Source organism: Coptis chinensis, chromosome 6, assembly GCF_015680905.1.
Source record: "Coptis chinensis isolate HL-2020 chromosome 6, ASM1568090v1, whole genome shotgun sequence".
NCBI lineage: Eukaryota > Viridiplantae > Streptophyta > Magnoliopsida > Ranunculales > Ranunculaceae > Coptis > Coptis chinensis.
The window spans coordinates 9578930-9600685 of record NC_141461.1 but is presented as its reverse complement, the minus strand read 5'-3'; the positions used below and the strand labels follow the sequence as shown (position 1 = coordinate 9600685).

The 21756-nt window shown below is 36.2% G+C and overlaps 1 protein-coding gene across 4 annotated transcripts; it reads right to left on the bottom strand.

Annotated features, from left to right (window-relative positions):
- Positions 1-4633: 4633 nt before the first annotated feature.
- LOC147491339 (uncharacterized) lies at positions 4634-11219 on the bottom strand. Of its 4 annotated transcripts, none has more exons than XR_015199585.1 (5): positions 7249-11219; positions 6618-6807; positions 5887-6011; positions 5595-5747; positions 4634-5125 (listed from the first exon to the last, which is right to left on the bottom strand). XR_015199585.1 is itself a non-coding variant. In XM_086568535.1 (3 exons), the coding sequence occupies exons 1-2, from the start codon at positions 8476-8478 to the stop codon at positions 6619-6621; spliced, it is 1419 nt and encodes a 472-aa protein (XP_086424661.1). In that variant the 5' UTR covers positions 8479-11218; the 3' UTR covers positions 4634-5125; position 6618. The 4 variants fall into 4 exon arrangements, 1 of the variants encoding a protein (XP_086424661.1); XR_015199584.1 differs by lacking the exon at positions 5887-6011 and having other exon boundaries at positions 7249-8479; positions 8829-11206; XR_015199586.1 differs by lacking the exons at positions 6618-6807; positions 7249-11219 and adding an exon at positions 6206-6590.
- Positions 11220-21756: the final 10537 nt, after the last annotated feature.

Here is a 21756-nt window from a genome sequence, read left to right as displayed (position 1 = left end):
AAGCGGAACCTTGTTTCCAAGAAGCTGTTGGTCCATCAAATCCCACCACCCCACCTATTTTTTGAAATGGTGGCCCTATTTTTTGAAATGGTGGGTGATAGAACTATAGAAGAGCTAAGATATGTTTTTATGACACTCTGGTTTGTTTGTTCCTAGTGATGATGTACAACAAAGAAGAAAAATGAATGACCACGATTAAAATAGTAGAGTTGATCATATCTTCATAGAAATTAGTCAAATTACACATTTTAATCTGTCAAGGTTCAAGAGGTGTTGAGACTATCTTTGTCACTTGCTACATTTAGATGTGCAGACAATGAAGTTTCATCAGTGTATTGCAGGAAGTGAGCCACTAGGAAAAAGGAAAAATAAGTTGGCCATCTTTGTCACAACTCCTAAAGTACAAATAAATGGAATATCTTGTCAGTGATATTGTTTTAAACTCTTAATTGTTGGACTTTCTTGTTCATATTTCTTGTTTACCACTTGCCAAGGTTTAATGGCCAAAGAGCTATCACAAAAAGAACAAGGAGACTGAGTTGCAGGACTTGCACGGGGTGGGATTGTGGGACATAGAAAATGTGTGACCTCTGGAGTCTGGGCCTTCGGGGTTTCAGTGTTTCACTACAAGATGAATATGATTTTCTACCGTGTTTGTTTCCAATTTTCCATCCTAAAACATGCGAAAAAGTTGTGGTTAATATGATTGAGCCACATATCTAATGAGCTTCTAGTGTTTTCCTAGAAAGCAAGAAACTATTCGTGGAAGAAGCAGTTGGTCCATCAAATCCCACCACCCCACCTATTTTTTTCAAAGAAGAAGCCAACCTTGGTCTTTGTGGTGATACAGAATGAGACCTATGATGTTGTTTTTGTTGTCCATGTTCACTGCTAAGTTTTAGCTGTGACATTTCTTCTTTGAGACTTGCATGCCCAGTTTCTAAGTCATGGATCTTTTTCAATAACTCCTCTGTTGGTGAGGCGTTCATGTTTTTGCATGAATTGAAAACCCAATGAAGGTTTTTGTCTGAAACTTAATGAACTATGATGGCCAACCTTGTATATATATTGTTTGTGAACTTTACAAATGTTTTATGATATTAATTTTTATTATTTCTTTGCTTCTTATCATTCATGATCCCTGTTTTATGGTGATTTAAAGTGTATCAGTTGTCTTCTTTATCTAAAAAAATATTGACAGTAGTTCATCTCATCTTGCAAGTTGACAATAAGAGTTACCTCATTGCTTTCGTTGTTGCACAAGTAAAACAATGTTGCTGTACAACTTGGTGCTCATGCAGACGCTCCCCTTGTCACACCTTAGAACCTAGTTACGTTTTGAGGAACAACTCATAGTGTGAATATGCATATGTCTTTTTACAGCCCTTTTAACTATATTACAGTGAACTAGTAAAGTGTTTTATCTACTTGAAAAATTGATACTTATAGTTCTATGCTCTTATTGCCTTCTCTTTGTTGTTTTTTTTTTTACTGATCGTTTCCTTAGTTCTGACTACTTTCCTGTTTAGGTTTGCTGTGAAGCTATTGTACATGTGCCAATGTGGATTTTACGTTTACAGCATTGCCAATTTACTTATTATTCATTTATTTGGGTATTTTGTAGCAATGCCTCGAACAAAGAATGTGAAGAATGTAGCAAAAAGTATTTTCACGGGTGCTAAGAAGTTGTTAGGTGGGGGGGAGTAGCAGTTAGGGTCGTGGTGACTCGCCCGATCCCAGTAATGTAGTTGTTAGTAGTGTAGAGTTAGGAAATCAAAAGAGAAGAAAGGAGACAGTTCCGAGTGATATAGATTTAGATTTAGATGTAGATGTAGATGATGATGTCGTAAATTTGGATCGTGGGAAGAGTGTAGTTGTAAGTCATGCTGATAGTGAAAAAGATGATAGTGAAAAAGATGACGAAGAGGGTGTTGATTATGCAGAAGAGGAGAATGACGAGGAGGAGGATGAGGAGGAAGATGATGATGAGGAGGAGGAAGATGACGAGGAAGTCCCTGTACCTGTACCTCCAGTGAATATTGTGAGAAAGTTTAACAATGACTTGGAGTTCCAGAGAAGTGTTTATAGAGGTGGCCCTCGTGTGCCACATCTGTTGTATGACTATGCGGTGCACGTGGCTCGCGATGTTTGGGAGGGGCAGGTAATATTATCATATAGTGTCTATTAGTATTTAAATTTTATATTACGAAACCTTGTGCATACATTAATACTGAGTTTTTGTTGTTTTAGGCGGAGCGAGGGTGTTGAAGTGCCATGGGCACCTAAACAAGTTGGTACAATAGGATATCGTCGGAATGTGTTCAGACTGTTCTAATTTTCACGTGGAGCTTCAAAGGACCGGCTTATGTGCTCTGGTCTTAGGTGTATACAGGCATCAGGATCCTATGTTGGTCTCTACGTTTGTGGAGAGATGGCATCCAGAGACCAACACGTTTCATATGCCATGGGGCGAGATGACAATCACGTTGGACGATGTTTCCCAACTCTTAGGAGTTCTGATCAGGGGCAAAGCAATGACTGGGGACATTGATTTGACCCAGGAACAGACAAAAATTAAGACTCCTCCACAAAGGGCTTGGAGAAATCCCAAACAATTCAGCACCTCCACAGTAAGACGGGATAGAGGCAACCTCATCCCAGCCTCCAGCTGCCCATAGCAAATAACTACTCCTCCACCTCAAGAAACGTAGTCATTATGAAACAAATTCCTCTCCCTCCTCAGGTCGTACATGGCCAGGTCGGCCCTGACCCAACCAAACTCCTCCCTCAGAGAAGTATAACAATCTTCCGACGTAGGCCTCCTCGCATCCTCAGCCCTCGTCTCCAAAGAAGGAGATGATGAAGCCTCAGCACCACTACAAACCCCATTATCAACCTCTTCATCACTTACTATTCTCTCTCTCCATTCATCAACTTCAACCTCACCACTCAAACTATCACTAGTCATAGACATCGCAAAATCAAATAAAGACTAAATATCAAAATTTTAAGTTGACAAACACAAACTTGATGGCAAAGGAAGAGAAGCTTTCTTTCTTTCTTTCTTTTTTTCGCTCTATTTTTTTTTCCTTTGCTTGTAAAATGAACAGACGAAAACCTTTTACAAGTCAAAACCCCTCAGCTACCAAAACCTCGAGAATACAAAAATGTTTCGTGTTCCCAAACACCTAAATCATTACTCGCCCACAAATCCAGCCCACTGTTCCCACACATTCTCCAAAACCTAAATTTAAAACAAAATAGCTGTCAGACACGTGCTTCCAAACTTTACTTTTTAACCGTCCTTTTTCCATACGACATCTGTCCAAAGAACGGATAAAAAATAAAGGGGGTTGTGTAAGTACCCTTCGTTCCACACTACAGTGCATGTGTCCACATACCAGGTCGTCCACCTTCGGCTCGTCCCACACTATCAGATCGTACCCCATGACCCAATACCCAGGTCGTCCAACAGCATCAGTTACAGCTAGTTATGGAAGCAAACTAACTAGCGCAATCTTGGAGTTCAGTCAACGCAACAATCAAAGAGACATTTATTTTGTAACATCAGAGTAATGGTGAATCTCCAAGATAGCACACAAGGTGGATCTACACTTCATAACGGCCTGGAGCAAATATGGAAGGTTAGCTCAAACATTTATATAGAGAGAGAGATGAACTACGTAAGACTTGATTCAGGTTTACCCCAAGAAACTTGATACGTAGGCAACTCTTATCCCAATAAAAGTGCAGCCATTCCCTACCAATCAGATCATCAGGTTGTTGTCCTATGTCATTCCCACACACTCTGTACGTAGATAGTGAGAAAGGGATGAAAATTGACGCAGAGGTTGTGAGCTGTCCTCCCTTCTATTTGGTTGCCGTTCAGTGGGTTGCAAGCCTGTAAATAAGATGATGTCAATGGTGACAGCAAACTTACTTGGAATGCACATAGCATGATTCAAAATTTCCATAATCACCAGTTGCTCGACAGATCAAAGAATGGAAACAAGATGGTTTTAAACTCTGCTAATGGAGCGATTCATCAGTCAAATTATCCATCTGAAATTCCATGAAGCCCATGTCTATAGTTTTCGAGGAAAATGGTATTTACATGCGGAGCCTATTAACTGAACCCAATTGTTCCAATCCAAAAGGTCCACTTGTCCAAACCATATCCAGTCCTCAGAGAAAAGTCAGAGTTTCCAATATTGACAAATTCACTATAAGAGTTACAAAAGAAGGATCTAGGTTGCCCAGAAGAATCTAGGCATCTTGCATAGGAGCAGAAGCTCTATGCAGGGCCGGCTTGCCCAGAAAATCTAAAAGGGACTAAATAACCTTATTGTTTATGCTTCTGAAAATATTTTAAATGCCTAATAAGCATCCAAAATTATTTAAGTTGGTTGCTATTCTAATTTATCCATATGTGAGTATTTTTGTATCCAGATCATTAGATATATAGTAGATAAACCCCATAAAAACCTCTACAAAAGTTGCAGTGTTGGAATTACTCTTGGGCATTTCAAATGCTCTCTATGTCTAAAAAAGTTTAACAGAAGCTCTACAAAAGATTTTTCAAATGCTCCCTCGAGTCTAAAAAGACTACCTTTTCGAGAACCATCTACAAGAATAACAAAACAAGAAATCTAATTTAATAACCGAATAGCGTGACACAGAATATTACATTGATTTTCAAACAGATCTGCAAATGATGAAGCTATATTGGAGCCATCAATAAAAGATGGGACTACATAATACATATCTCGTTCTGATATCAGGAGTAAGAAAAATAACATCACTGAGGCAACTTTTGTCAGTAACGAATACATACAGATATAAAATTAATGTTAACTTTTACAAGTTATAGCAACGAAATAAAAATTATAGCAGTAGCATCACTGTCCAACCCAATCTTCCTAAATAATGTAACGGCTGGCTGGCATCCATTAATAGTCAAGCTACCTCACTAGAAAAGGCCCTAGTCGGTGGTCCTATAGGACCTTAGCCCCCTATCATTTCGCAATATAGTCGCACCCCGTATAGGTGTCTCTCCTGAGAAAAGGCATTGCAGTGTTGGAATTACTCTATTCACTGATTGAAGACAAACAATCTGCTGCCAACCCTGCAAAAAAGAAACAAGAATCACAATGAATTCCCTTCTGGCTATTATAGGCAAACAATTAAAATAAAAAGTGCAGAAGTGCCCAAGTCATAAAACATTTGAAAAGAAATGAAACAGTATTGTTGTGTTTAAATATATTTTGAAGACAAATGAGAAGAAGGGTAGCAGAAATTTAATTTTCTGAAATGCATGAGTCTGTGGGCACTATAAACTAGTGCAGGCTACTTGATGTCAGATACATTTGGTTGAAATTTCCCTAGTATAATAATCAGCATGGAAGAAAGAGAATTTTGGCAAAGCCTGACAGAAGCTTGTGAAAGCTTGGGAGGTCAAACACCCAGTTGGAAGTACAAGGTCAAATACCCATGTGGAATAAGATCAGTGCAGATATATCTACACAACCACTACGGCAAACTCCTTTATTCAGGCTTCAACCAGAATAAAGGCCACTGGGACAAGAGCAAGATACCTCGAGATCCAGATAATGTCTTATCGCAGAGCAAGCACTGTCATTGATATTCACGTCATAGTCCCGAGCTTTCTCAAGCAGGCGCTGCAAGAACTCTGTGGGACGTGCAAGAGCTCCGGTAGTGTCCCATAGAGTAAATGACTCGCTCACATCCTAATAAACAGCAAAATAATTAGACGAATCTAAGGATACATGACAGCTTACAGAAATGAATAACTTCAACACGCATCTCGAATATGGCACTAATTAGGGAAAAACAAAAAAATAAGAAGCAAAAAGTACACCAGCATACACAGTTTTATGTTTCCAAGAGAGCTTGATAATAAAGATCCAGGAGATACACATAGAAACGTTGAAGAAAGAGGCGAAGTGTGAAGGCTGACTGAGTCTCAATTAAACTGCTAGCCACTGAATCACCTAAGTACGGAAAGACAAAAAACAGTTGATACTAAGGACAATAAAGGAAAGTCACCAATCCTTGATCCGTTTACGAAGTTAGTCCTACTCGGTTATTCAAGACAAATTAGGTATACATTAAAGTACAATGGAAAAATGACCGGGAAAAAAAAATTGCAATATAACCAATACTTTGGTTGATAAGATTTATTAACCTGCAGAGGGAATTGCTATTTCCTCTGACGTCAATCATAACAAGAACAAGGGAGATGCTCCGGCAAACAAAGGTGGTCAAGCATCTTCTTCTCATGTTCACAATTGTATCACATAATGTTTTACACTTTAGTATCATTCAAAGAAGTCTCTCTTCCCTATATTCCTTTGACTCTCATCAATGTATTTCAACATTCTATTGAACGAAGGATCATGGCTAAATAAGTTCAGTAAAATAATTTCTAAATATACGCCATTAATTCAACTTTAAATCAGTTAAGAAACAACAGATTAGCTAAAGGTCCACATAACAGCAAACACCACAAGTGGAGGCACAGAAATCTTTCAGCGTAAAATAGCTACACAGTCTATTACTTGCCACAATTTAACCCAAGCTATAATGAATAATCATACCTCAATTTTCTGCAGCAGTGCGGCCATCCCGTCGGCCAACAGCCTGGAGGATGTGCGTTACATTATCCACGTCAGAGCTTGAAATCCTAGCTGTCATGCCTATGTCAAGGATGACAAAATGAGGCTTCCCCCCATCTAACGAAACGAGGATGTTTCTAGGACTCATGTCTGTATTGACAAACCTGTCATTCTGTAAAAATAAATATATAGAGATATTTTTAGCAACAGACAGCCTTAAGAGAGCAACACACATAAATAAAAACTATTTGCATCTCCTAAATTAAATGCATCATCAACGTGAAGCTCCAAATTTGTTACTTGCAAATTATGCATAAATGTTGTGATCTAGGAACATAGAAATGTGATAACTAGTTCAACACACTTTTCGTGTATCTGCCCCTTCATTGTAGTCCTATAGTTTCAGGGTGATTTCAATATATACAGTATACGAATTTTTTAAGGTCAGAAATAGGAAACTATCTAGAAGCTTAGATGTTTTGCTAAACCCCACTCCTTGTTCATTGTTAGGTGAAGAAGCATATTAAATCATGCCAATTGATATATTTGACACAATAAAATAATAAGATGCGTATGTCCAACTAATTCAGAGTATAGTATAAGTATAGTGTACCAGCAACATGTTCAAACTTGCATGTGTCCCATCGCGAACAATCTTATCCCTCACTTTACGACTTGGTTTCAGATTGTCATCACCCTGTATAATGCGTGCAACACTTTCCCCTTCCTCAAAAGTCTCTACGAAGACCTCAAGATGAACCAAAGGATAAAGAGGCTCAGGGCAAGCCAAATACCACCATTTGCTCACACTATACGTCAGAATACGATTGAAACAGCTCAAAAGCACAGCTTTCCTGGTAAGATCAACTTGAGAACCCATGAAAACTGCAAACTCTTCTAAAGTTTCATCAAACCTCGACCAGTTAAATTTAGTAGTAGGGATTATCAAACTCAAAAGTTTGGAGAAAAAGCGAACAATCGATAAATCCCTCTCAAGTGTTTCTTTAACACCAGGATGCCTAATTTTTACAGCGACCACATGGATCTTTTCTTCATTGTCTGGATTATCACATCTTAAAGTAGCTCGATGCACTTGGGTTAGATGTCCAGTTCCTACAGGTGCCTCTTCAAAATCAACGAAAATGTCAAGAAGGTTACGCCCAAATGCCTTTTCAACAGTTTCTTTAGTGTAGTCAAAACTATGCTCCGGCGCTTTAATAGTTTGAAGCTTTGAAAGCTCATTGCATAGATCAGTAGGGAAGAGATCTCGTCTTGTCGCTGCCCACTGACCCCATTTAATGAATGCAGGCCCTGCTTTCTCCAAAGCAACATAGACAAAGTGAAGCCACTTTTCCCTGTATTGAGGACCAAAATAATGTGCAAACAGCGGCATTGCTATCACTGGTGTAAACAAAATGGAGAGGTAAATAGCTCTAGCAAGCATTTTAAGACCATCTAAAACTGAATACAGCAAGGAGGTTAAGTAGAAATCCCTCCCAAACATTTTTGCAAGCTTATAGTCCCCATTAGTATGGAAATGCTGCGGGACACCTCCTTCTCCCATCCATGTCCAGGCTAGGCCTCCTCCAGCCACAGCTGTGTAGCCCAACATGGCAGTTGGAGACTTCAAGAAGGGATACCAGTAGACAACATCAAAAACTTTTCCTCCTTCTAAACCTCCTGCTGCTGCCTCCATAAGAGAGCGCGTCTGCATCTTCCATGGAAACTTAGAAAGATTTTTCGTGATTGTCAATGCAGTGTTAACGGGTTGGAGATGAGAGGAAAAATTTCGGGTTGTTGCTGCGTTATTACGCAGCATCACCAAATGCCTAAAAAAAGACATTCTGCAAAGGAAAAACAAATAGTTGTTACACCACAGTCCGGTACATATCTTTTACCACATTAGAAATTCATTCTTCATCCAAACTAACACATAATATAGTTCTTTTACGATAATAATCATGACAATATGAAAATATAATCTAACTTCAATTGATTACAACCAACTGATTCATTCATGTAAGAGAACCAAATAAAATTCATAATTAATATTACTTATTACCCAGCAATAATATACGTACTGTTAATTTACGAAAACTTATGACATTCTGGTAATTCAAATAAAAAAACAAAAAAGCGAAACTAGAGTTTAAACGCACTGTTTACCTATGAGTTTTGGAGTTAAGGTTTTACCTTTAAATTCGTTTAACTTTGTTGTGCAGCGTTTTCTTTGTACCCAACTTACTAGTTCGACTTAATCAGAATAAATTATGAGAGAGATGGATGAAAATTATGATTATGAGAACGAGTACTGGCATACTCATGATGTTTGGCCATGTTCAATTTTAAAGACTCGACGTGGAAAAACATTCATTGGTTTGTATTGATACCAAATAAATTACCAACTATCACGCTAACATTGCATTCTATATATTGATTTTCATATAAAGACTCACTAATCCGAATAATGGGTCTTGTTCGCTATGTGTATTTTAATGAAAACCCAGCCAATTACCCAAATAATGGGTTGTTAGTTAGATTGAGAACACATTTTCAGGGAAACAAACAAAACAGCTGACTTTATGGCCAAGTCTTATGGCATGAAAAATTATAGAACAAACTACAGCAGGGGCCCTTTCGTGGATGTAATACTTGACATATATGCAAATGGAGTTGTATACAAATATATTATAATATTAATACAGGTTGAGATTGGCCTAATTTCTAAATATTTCAAAAAAACTAAAAAAAATAACGAGATGGGGTTTAGTCCACTATACTAGGTCAATTTTTTATAATAATTGTTGGGTTAACTAGTATTAACCCCACATGAGCCAAACTAGATGGGATAAGGGTCTCTCCTCAAGTACAAAAAATAAAAAATAAAAAAAAAAATTGGGGGAAGACCCTAATTTCCTATCTAGTGGGAGAGAAATCCTAATTAGCTCATCTAGTGTTAACCCATAATTGTTTTAACAATACAGAGGATTCACAAGTCATTGCGAAAGGTCACCTGCAGTGTTATAGATATATTGAGACCACTAGATAATCTTTTTATGTAAAAACTACTTGATAATTCCTTAATCTTTTTCTGTAAAAACCACTAGATAATTCCTTTATTAACATTGTACTTTTGAAATTTCTATGTTTTAAAGTTACATATTAAATGGACACCAAGGGTTCTTAGCTGATCAAGTGGTATTGAGCTGCAACACCTAGGCCCAATCAATCTAGTTAGAGATATTAATTCTTAAAATCAAATGGAAACCAATATTGTCGAAACAATTGGCCACAATAACAAGTAATTACCAAAAAAAAAAAAAAAATCACAATAGTAAGTAGATTGACAGAGTGACAGGAGTCATCACATTAGAAAGTTAAAACTAGTGGAGTAATCAAAAACCTATAGTATTACGAGTTAGAGTTGCCTACAAGGTTTTTTGTTTTTACTATTTATTTTTTTATAAAAACTAAATACTCGTGATCTACAATAGATGCCTTAGTCAAGCCTAGATATGATTGATTACATAATAACCAATATTTTACACCCACAATTAAAATTTATTTTATTTTCCTCAACACATCGAAACTTTTTTAGTGATATTATTTTGATGAAAACTAAATACTAATGACATATAATAGACCGCAACCACACTTTAAATATATTTTCCTCTTTATTCACCTACAAACTATAATAGGCTCCTTACTAGACATCGATTACTTATCGCCCAAATTTAAATCTAGTATTGTTTTTCTCGGCACATCAAACAAATTTTTTTTGTTTTTTTTTATCGACAACCAAAATACTTATAGTCAACAATCCCAACCAGGTCGATCTAGGTGTGATTGATTACTTAACAAACAACTTTTACGTACACCTCAATTTAAATATAATTTTTTCATCGACATATTGAAGTTTTTTTGTTTTTTGTTTTTACTATATATTGTTTCGTTAAAAACTAAATACTTATGATATATAATAGTTCTCATTGAATATTTTTTAGGTTCTTTGTGAATTGAATATTTTATACTTGTATGGAAAACATGTTAATACTTGGCTCGTCTTCTACCCCATAATGTCTAATGTTGCATACATAATAAAGAATGTAACATCTTTTTATCTTTTCTCATACCTGTTCGAAACTGTCCACGTACTCCTCCGATGAAGTGCTCAACAAGCCAAGCTGGACCTCCCGAAAGATAGCACCCCTGAGTGTGGCACTAGGAAACCCACGATACAAGACAGCAAGTCCCGCTAGTCCTCCCTTGCGCCAGAGAGACTCGTACACCTCCCTCAAAGAGCTGACAGGTGTACGTGCTCGTAGAAGGGCTGCCACCTCCAAGTGGTAAAACAACAATTGGGTGGCTAGGCCAGCTGTAGCACCACTGAAAAGTCAACAACCATAATAAAGTGATAAAGTCCGTGGAGTAAAATTTCATTCGGAATTCAAAAAAGTCATCATAGAATTGTAGAAGTATAAATCTTCGAACTCTAAATTTTAATAGAACTATATTCGGTAAGAATATTGTACTACATATCAAATATCATAGTCTTTATTCATTTGAAGGTTTCTTTGATTTTTATTATTTTCTTCTTGTTCATCCTTTGTTTTCATTAGCAGTCGCATGTTGTTATTTGATTAAGATAGTATTGCCATATATTTCTACTGTCAAGGAGTATTTAAACCCCTTAGAGTTGTGCAAATACATTTCAGTTGTGTCCCCAAGCATGTTTGCTTTGTAGGAGATATTTGTATTTTACATTTCTTTGATGGGTGAACTGTGTGTTTTTTATTTCATGAATAAATGAACTAGAAATGCGAAGAGAAAAAACATACGCAATCTAGGGTTTTGTGGTGGATTATTCCTTTGTGTTATTGCCAAGGGTAACGTGTTACGTGTGCAGTTATTTGGAATTTTTGGGATTTAGAGGACCGAAGGTATCTCAGCTAAATTGAGTTTTGGAAGGGAGATGACCCCATTACAAGTAATGTTTATGAAAACCGTTTTAAAATTTATGGTGTCTTTTTCATTAATTTGATGACCTCCTTTCTTTAGTTGCGAAAAGTCTTTAGTAAACTTAAGAAAATAGCATATTTAAGTGCTTCTTTGAGGAAGAATGACGATTTTTTGCTATTATGTAACTCCAACACTTCATGTTCAAATCATGAGGTTGTGAAAGCGTGGGGGGAGTTTGATGCCAAGGATAATAGTTCTGAGCAAACAAGCTAGACTGACAGTGTTGGCTCTTGTGAGGGGTATTATTTGGAGTGGTACAATATTATATATTTTTAGTGGAAAAAACTTATTATAAAGTTGTAGAAGGAAATGGTCATAACATGGAAGTTCGACAACAAGATTGCCAGATTAGAGAGAGTTTTTGAATTTTTTTAATGAGATGTTGTTATTAACCCAGTTGTTCCGAATATCATTTTTTAAGTAGATTGACAGAGTGACAGGAGTCATCGCATTAGAAAGTTAAAACTAGTGGAGTACTCAAAAACCTATAGTATTACAAGTTAGAGTTGCCTACGAGGTTTTTTTTATATATTTTTTTTTTTTTTGAAAACTAAATACTCGTGTTCTATAATAGACGCCCTAGTCAAACCTATATATGATTGATTACATAATAACCAACATTTTACACCCACAATTAATTTTTTTTTCCTCGACACATCGAAACTTTTTTAGTGATATTATTTTGATGAAAACTAAATACTAATGGCATATAATAGACCGCAACCACATTTATGTTTGAATTGATTACTTAACAACTAACTTTTACGTATGACACAAATTTAAATATATTTTTCTCTTTATTCACCTACAAACTATAATAGGCTCCCTACTAGACATCGATTACTTATCGCCCCAATTTAAATCTAGTATTGTTTTTCTTGGCACATCAAACAATTTTTTTTTTTTTTTTTTATTGACAACAAAATATTTAAGGTCAACAATCTCAACCAGGTCGATCTAGGTGTGATTGAATACTTAACAAACAATCTTTACGTACACCTCAATTTAAATATAATTTTTTCCTCGACATATTCAAGTTTTTTTTTTTGTTTTTGTTTTTTGTTTTTACTATAATTACGTTTAATAATGTGCATCTAATTGCATCTACGTTATCTTTTTGAAGAAAGTTGCACTTTTTGGTACACTGATATTCCTTTCAGAAATTAAGAAGATAATTTGAACAAGCCCAATACATTTTTTTATGAGATGGTTGGTATGTACATGTATTTGACTCTTTTTTTTTTTTTTAAAAAAAATTTTCTTTTATTTTGTTTTGCAAATATTCAAGGTATTTCTCGCAACCAATGTAGAGTTCAACATAAACTCGATCAGTCACAATTCTATATCTTAATATTAAAACTCCCACCAAAAAAGGTATTTTTCGAGCTCTATTAAAATTTCACATCATTTATTATTAAAATGGGAATTCCGCTCCTATTGAAAAAGAAACTCTAGCAAGTTAAAACTGGAATCATTCGGCTCCTACTAAACGGGGGTTCCTCTCCTTTTGAAAGAGAAACTCAAACACTTCTAATAAGACCGTAGGTCAGTCTTATTACCTACTTATACTATCTAAGAAAAACTATACAAAAAGTTTAATTTTCTCCTTGTTGAAGTCCATTTTGCTCTGTAGTTACCAAAATCTATAGTCTCAATGGGATCACAAATCCAACACCTGCAAAGAAGGTTGCTCCTTCATTGGAGAGATTCCCTTGCACTGGAGGATCTCAAGCCTCAAGGTTAGACTGTTCGAGCCTAATACACATGACAGTGAAGACAACCTTCTAGTGGACGTTATACTTGATTTTGCAAAATTTAACCATAACATAGTCCAAGCGACACGCCAAAGAAAAGTTTGAAGTTTAGCAAGGTAATCTGTTTAAATACTAACCATTACATTTCAGTCACAAAGTGAATTACGCATGTACGCATGGCTTTTGGGATTTTCAAAAGCTCGAGTCTTTGTCTAGAAGGGATTTTGTGTTATTTTTATTCGAATCTAGAAGGAAGCAGAACTTCCACCAACAATGAAGAAGAACTGAAATCCGCTAGATTGAGCCACCATTGCAAGGAGTTGCGGCTGAAACAAAAGAATTACTTCCTTCGAATACAGAGAAGCCTGTGACACTCTCTGCCCTCTTGAACAAAACACTTTGGAATATCATTTGAAGCTCCAAACCATGTTAGTTTAGTTTAAAGAAAGGTTGCTTAATTTTCTTATTATTATGGAATGGTTGTGATTAATTCAACAATTAAGAATATACTCAGTGGAGCTTTCAATGCATTACTGCCTAATGAGACTAGATGACTTCAATCCTAAAGATCGCCTAAAAAATTATAACATAGACATATACATTATCTATCATCTCTGTGACTATCGTTAGGTCATAGAAGGAAAGCCAAATTATATTAGAGAGCCATACTAACTATTTAAAAAGTCATGTCAATCAGAAAATTTGACTAAAGGGCTCATACAGGTACCGATAAGCTGCGTATGAAAGACAACCATGGCTGTGGTTAGGCCATGTAACACTGAGGACCTAGCTACTATTGCGATGTTGGGAAGTACATTCCTATTGAGAACCCAACTGTAAAGTCCCCAAGTCTTTAGTGACTTGCATTTTGGAAATTGCATTGGTTTCCATAATGAAATAAACTTTTTATTAAGTTTGGACAAAAGGAAAACAAAACAATGAAGTGTCACAGTTATATAAGAGCAATAGATTGTAAGGAGAAGCCACAAAAAATTAATATGAAGTTAATTCACAAAAGGTACCAGCAATTTGAATTGTCACTGATGTTTGTAAGTGCTTAGGCCCTTTCTCTTTAAAATGTTAAGGTAGAACGGGTCCGTGCCTTCCATAACTGAATAGACATTATGCATTTTTAGAATTTTGCTTTGTGTTTTTTACTTAAACTGTCATTACAATCACTTCCTAAAATGCGTCTAATCCAAATTAATATCTTACGGATTCATCACCTTTCTCAAAACTCTAGGATAAAAAGAAGTTTCTGCCCTGAACTCCTGTTGAGAAAAATGTGTTTGTTTTGTTGACCAATTTGGTTAGACTTACTAAATCTGGTGCCTAACCATATTGTAAGCAATAGGGTGTGCGACACCATGCCAACCACAAGTGTGGACTACCTAACTAACAAATTATGTCTTAAGGTTTTTACGAAGCATTTCAACCACTTGGTTTGCTCAATTAGTTTTCATACATTTACTCTCTTAAATCCTGTTTTATTTTTCGCTTGGCTAATCAACTCATGGTGTATATTGAAAATTAAGACACCATTTCTTTAGCAGAATAAGCTATCTACTAAATGAGTTCAAAATCAGTAATTAATTGAACGTATACAAGTTATTGATTCTTTTTTATGCATCAAACCAGTACAAAACCTAATTCATCTCTCATGACTTGCCAAGTGTACAAACTGTTGAGACGTTTTCTGAAATTTGATTCTTCTTTTTCAAATTAACAGTACAAAGTTTGCTTTCATTCCGAGGAATTGATCGGATATTCTTGCTGGCTTTGTACTCCATTTGCATTGTACTTCTTCACAGCGTGCTCTAGTGTGTTAATCATGTTATGTTGTTCACTTGCAAGTAGCCAAAATTTTCCTTTCAACACTATTTCTATGCTATTAATACTATATTTAATAATTGTGCACATCATCAAGACATCTACCACCTATAAAAGTTTGATTGTTCTAACCCAAGCAATACTAGTACTTATTTTATCCAACACATGAAAGCTATCACACCAAATAAATTTAACAAGCTAGTATGTAAAATATTATAAGTTACCTCAGTAAAGCAAACACGAAAGCTACTGGTGACACTGCCCTCCCAAAAAGACTGCACTCCACCCTGCGTCCAGCGTGCTGAAAAGCTGTTGTAGACCCCGGAGTCGCAACGCAGCATCTACATATCCCCTTGCAGAAGCAGAAAAGGGTGGAAAAGGAAGGCCCGAAAAACAGCAGTGGCAGCAGGAACTGCAATAGACTTAGTCCACCAGCGCGACTGTAACAAGAGACAAAAACAAATTTAAATACAGGCATCCCCGGCATGCATAGCCGACACACGCAAGTAAAAAAAGATAGCCACACCAAGTCCAACTATAATAAACAAGTAACATTCAGTTTAGCATTTACCATTACAGATAACTTATAATTGATGCACACATTCAATTAGTTAAGAGTTAATAATGAGGTGCTAAAACTTACGAGACATTCTGTACAATAATGAAACAGACTCTAGCTTTAAATGTTGACAAAACCTCTCATCCTAATGTAATTTCCTCGTTTTATATCCACACACTACTATCAATTTTCATATTTCTTACTTAAAAAATGATATTTGGAACAACTGGGTAAATAACAGCATATTTCTCACTTAAAAAATGATATTTGGAATAACTAGGTAAATAACAACATCTCATCTAAAAAAACATTCAAAAAACCAAACTCTCTCTCTCTAATCTGGCAATCTTGTTGTCGAACTTCCATGTTATGACCATTTCCTTATACAACTTTGCAGTTTACTAATAACTTGTCGCAACTAAGAAAGGGGGTCACCAAATTAATGAAGAAGACACCATAAATTTTAAAACAGTTTTCATAACTACATTATACTTGTACTAGGGTCACCTCCCATCCAAATAACTGTTTTCTTCTTGTATGAAGTTTCCGAGCACTTCTGTTTCCCTCACCACACTAAATAATTTACTGATTAAGAGTTGACTAGAATTTTTTATCATACAGTTATGTTTCTAACATAATCCCATATTAGTTCTCTATTCACAAAGACTAAGTTTTGTTAGAGACACAGGTCAAAAGACCAACTGTTAATTTCTAGGGTTTTAATAGGTCCAATGGAATTTCAGCCATCAGTCTACTAGTCCATTTAGAATCTATAAGTCGAAGTATTGTGTCATTGTGTGGCTTCATTATAACATATTTGTTGCTATGATCATTGCAGTACAATTCAAGTTGCCATGACAGTCATCAACTACAGTCCCCAGGTTTCAGATACTTCTAGCCTTTTTTATTGGTGTTTGTTGTTGTATGCAGTTTACCGAGTTTTATGATTGACCTTGAATTTGTGTTGAAATTTAGGCTTTCATGAATTTTTCTTGAAAGAGCACCGTAGGATGGAGCATTGGTAACATTTTACTCGATTTATTTGGAGGTGTGGCAACCTATGTGCAGATGGCTATGCAGTCCATTGCTCAAGGTATGCAATGTTGAAGGATACATATGTAATATATGCTATGTATAGATCCTTCACATGCATGCTACACCAATGTTATTTTACCAAGAATTACAGTTGGAACTGTTAGGGGCCATTTGTTTTTGCCTCTTATAAGACCTTGAGGTCTTATAACCTCTTATAAGATGTGGCCCAGTGATTTTAGACATTTTTTTTAGTTTGTTTTTTGCCTCTTATAAGAGACATTCTACTAGAAATGTCTTATAAGATGCTCTAATTCTATAAGTACCAAAATTGGATCTACTTAAATTATATAAGTCTTATAACTTGAAAAATGACTCAAACACCCCCATCCATATACCCCTAGCCTCATTTATCTCTTTTTCCCTTTTCATTATCTTATTCTCCAAATAACTTCATTGCCCTAGCCACCACGGCTACCACCACCACCACCAAACTATTAAAATCACCACCACCACCACTGCCGCCACTACCACCACCACCATCACCACCACCATCATCATTAAGACTATCACCACCACCACCACCGTGCTATTAAAATCACCACCACTTCCACTACCACCACCACCACCACCACCACCATCACTACGACCGTGTTATTAAGACCAATATCATCACCTTCACTACCACTACCGCCACCACCACCGTGCTATTAAGACATCCACCACTTCTACTACTACCACCACCACCACCACCGCGCTATTAAAACCAATATCATCACCTCCACTACTACCACCACCACCGCCAATTAAGATAGTTTTTTAAAATCGATATTCTAATTATCAAAATTGATTTGAAACCGAAAATCAAACTATACGTTTGTTTCAAATTAATCTATTCAAGTTAAATGTGATGTAAAGTAGGGTTATATTTGTCAAATAAACATCTATAAGATGTCATGTATTTGTTTTTTCTATTTTTACAAGTGCTTATAAGAGGAACTTAAAATGAAAAACAAACCACTTTATAAGACCATCTTATAAGACCCTCTTATAACACATGGTCTTATAATACCCTATTATAACTTAGCCCAAAAAAACAAATAGCCCCTTAGTCTGTTACCAAATTTCTACACTAAACTATCATCCTTGTTTTTGCAGGCTCATGGGTAAATTATTATGGCAATATTGAGAAAACCCTGCTTTCCTTGGTACGCTCTGCTTTCAATTTAGAATTACCATTTCATTAGAAAATCACTTCTCTGCCTCTCTTTTTAAACAAATTCTAATATAAGTGGCGGTCATATCTACGTGTACTCATATAATCATATGGTACTATAATTCAAATTTCTATCGTCATTCCATTTCAAATTGGGGAATGCTTGCTTTTAATTCTCATTTGCATGAGATTTGCCCTCGACGTTTTTGTGGGGTCAGTAGTGAAGCTAAAGTTAAAATTTAGTAATTAATAAATCAAAGTTATCAAGTAAATTGAAGTTTTAGAAAATGAACATTTATTGTTAAATAAATCGAAATTTTAGAAAATGAACATTTCTTGTTAAATAGACACGTTAACTAAAATCTTGGCTGGAATGCCTGTTATGTTCCCAATGATTTACACTAACCTGGGGGACTTTCTAATTTGCCAACTCTTCAGTACATACAGAAGACTGCAGAACTGCTTAGATCCACCTGATTTGATATGGCAAATTACCAGCAATGCATCATGATCAGGAGGTGTTTAAAGTTTTAACATCAGTTGAACTGATCTTTTGCAGGCATCTATTTTCTTTGACTTTCTCTTCATTGTCCAACATTATTTTCTGTATCCTTCCAAGAAAGAAAAGAGTTCTCTCGATGACGGTGAGGAAATCACTGCACCACTTGTTAAGTTCCCCAACGCATTGCAAACAAGAACAGATGAAGCTTAGTCGGGCTTGTCACTGTAAAAATAATCTGACGCCCTTCCAGTCTGGGTTCATGTAAAAACTTAAGCATAGTTAGATGTTCCGCCCAGTGTAATCTTCTTTGCAGCTGTTGGTTCTGAAGATGATACGAGATACCAAGGTTTTGTAAAAGTCATTGACGAATTGGTATCCCCGACTAGAGGGATTGAGAGTCCAAGTGCCCGACAGGTTGATCTCTTACTAAAAGGTCCGAGCTTTATTGTGGCCCATGGAGATCAAGTCGAGAAGATGCAGAGAACGTGGTTGCTCATGTCGTGGTTGCTCATGTCGCATTGGAGCACTTGAAGACTATCTTCCCTATACAAATAATTTATGTGAATCTCAATTTCGTAATAGATGGTGTCTGTTGGGAGTTGGGACAAACATTAGATTGACTCTCCATTTTTATAATTCCAAAGCTATAACTTGATATTGTCTACTGATTTTGTAATGCTTTAGTACAATTAGTAGATGACACATAATGTAATTCAGTTTTTGCAATGTGAATTTGTGATCTCTCTCTCTCCATTAACCTTCACTAAATTCGGTAATGCCAACTGGTGATATATGGAGTTTGGGTGTTAGTTTATTGGAATTTTATTTTGGAAAATTTCCATTTGCTGTTGGTAGACAAGGTGATTGGGATAGTTTAATGTGTGCTATTTGTATATCTGCACTACCTGAAGCACCAGTTAATGCATCTAGAGTGTTCAAGAATTTTATTGCTTCTTGTTTGTATAGAGATCCTGGAACACTAGCATGCCCAAACCACAACACCCGTTTTTTTTTAAAGGTTTTAAACCCGTACCTTGAATGCTACAAAAATGAACACAGAAAGATATTGGAACAAAATTTCTTCCAACAACTATAGGAAATATTTTTAGACAGAAAATTAGTCTAGAGGAGTTAGTTATAAATATTTAGTAGTCTTAAGACTCTTCTTAAATTTTTTTAGAATTTAATACCCCAATTTGACCAGAATATGGAACTGACCATCTGTTACCCAACTTTACCAGTAATAGACGAAAATATCATCACTTGGAAACAAGCATAACCGACTATCTATCCAGTAACGTAGTGGGATGCAAAACAAAAATTTGAATTTCATACAAAAATTTCACTTATAACTACCTGCCTTTATATTTAAAAATGCATATAATGAAAATAGGGCATCTAGGGTAGGGGTGGGCAATGGGCCGGGTCGGGCTAGCCCGGCCCTAAAGTCCCCATAGGGCCGGGTCATAAGTCTAAATTTCAAGCCCTAACCCTACCCTAAGCCCTCTTTAACAGTTTAGGGCCGGGCCTATATATTTTCTTCTTTTTACTGCATCATTTTTAAAACTCATTTATATTACAAAAAAATTCAAAGATTTGCAAACTCAAAGTCCCACCACTTTGAAATTTGAATAACAACCAATCTAGTAATAATTCTTGATAAGTCCAACAATTTAAAATGCATATCCACAATCTAATAAACTGAAGTACATAGAGACTCATATTTATATTTCAAAATTACAGTTAAAATGCACAAGACACATTTTGGAATGAGCTTTCACTGACATAAATCCGTTATTTCTTGTACTCAAATCTCACCAAAATTACATTTAACATTGAAGAACACAAAGACAAATAAGAGTATGGAATGAGTTTTTACTGACGTCAACCTATTTTTCATTAGGCTAGTGCCCAGTGCTCATTATTGTTCTTGGCGACTAGGTTAGACGGGGAGTTGTGAGATGTATGTGAGTTGTGAGATAGAAACAATTAAGTTTACAAGTTTTTATGATATAAGACAAGTTATTATAAGTACCCATACGGTAAGTGATAAATTACAAAGGACAGTGTTATTTTATAATTGAAAATATGTAACAAGGAGTTGGATAGTTTTAGTTGTGTATTTTATAGTAAAATTATAACTAGGGCTTAGTTAGGGTCGGGCCTATGTTTCAGAACCTTAGCCCTGACCCTGCCTTAGAAGGCATTAGGGTCGGGTCGGCCCTGCCCTAAACTCTAGAAGGGCTTTAGTTGTAAGGGCTTTATAGGGCTTAGGGTCGGGTCGGTCAGGGCCGAGTTAGGGTCGTTAGGGCCAAATTCCCACCCCTAATCTAGGGTGCATTAGAGTTAGGAGTGTAAAAAAAAATCGTTGACCCATCATCGGGGGGTCTTCACCCGCCACCCAAACCCACACCGACCCGAAAATAGACCCGCCCCGCCCCACCACCGTTTTTATGTGGTGGGCTATGGGTGTAGGTTCTATGCTCAAACCCGACCCGTTAAGCCGCCTGACCCGCACCATGTTAAAAGTCGTTGACCCAACCCTGTTGACCCGCACAATTTCAATACTCTAACTCTAATCTTTTTGTATTCTGTTTATATTTTCTTTTAATTTTTGTAGAAATTTGGGAGATATGAACACAAACTTATGAGTTCAACATCAATTTCAAATATTTAAATTTGAACGTTAGGCATATATCAAAAGTTCAAATTCAACTTTCGAATTTTGGAAAAGATGAATCATTCATTCTTATATTAATTTCTAATTTTTTTAGTTTATATTTTATTGTTTTGTACCATAGATCCTCGCTCTCATCTTCATTTTATCATATTATGGAAAATAATCAATTTACAAATAATAAATCACGAGAAACAAGTTTCAAATTTACAGATATAGTTTTGGGTTCAAGTTCAAGTTTTTTTATCTTTATTTATTTTTTATTGATTGATTATATTTTTTCTCTATGTTGTGAATTGGAAATATATTACTTGCAGAATTAGAAAGTTTTTTTTTAGTGAAATTGGGTTAAAATGTTAATTTCCACCCGACTGGATGACCCGCCCAAAACCCGCTCCGTAAGCTGACCCAATAGGCCGGGTGATGGTACTAAGACATAACACTTCAATCCGCCCCGCCCCACCCTATCAGAGACCACTGGATTTGTATCCCCTAGACCCACCCTGACCCGACCCATCACTATTTGACCTGC

Coding starts and splice junctions, on each gene's coding strand:
- LOC147491339 (XM_086568535.1), bottom strand. CDS start 8,478: ATGTCTTTTTTTAGGCATTTGGTGATGCTGCGTAATAACGCAGCAACA. Junction 6,808..7,248: donor CAAGTTTGAACATGTTGCTG/GTACACTATACT, acceptor TTATTTTTACAG/AATGACAGGTTTGTCAATAC.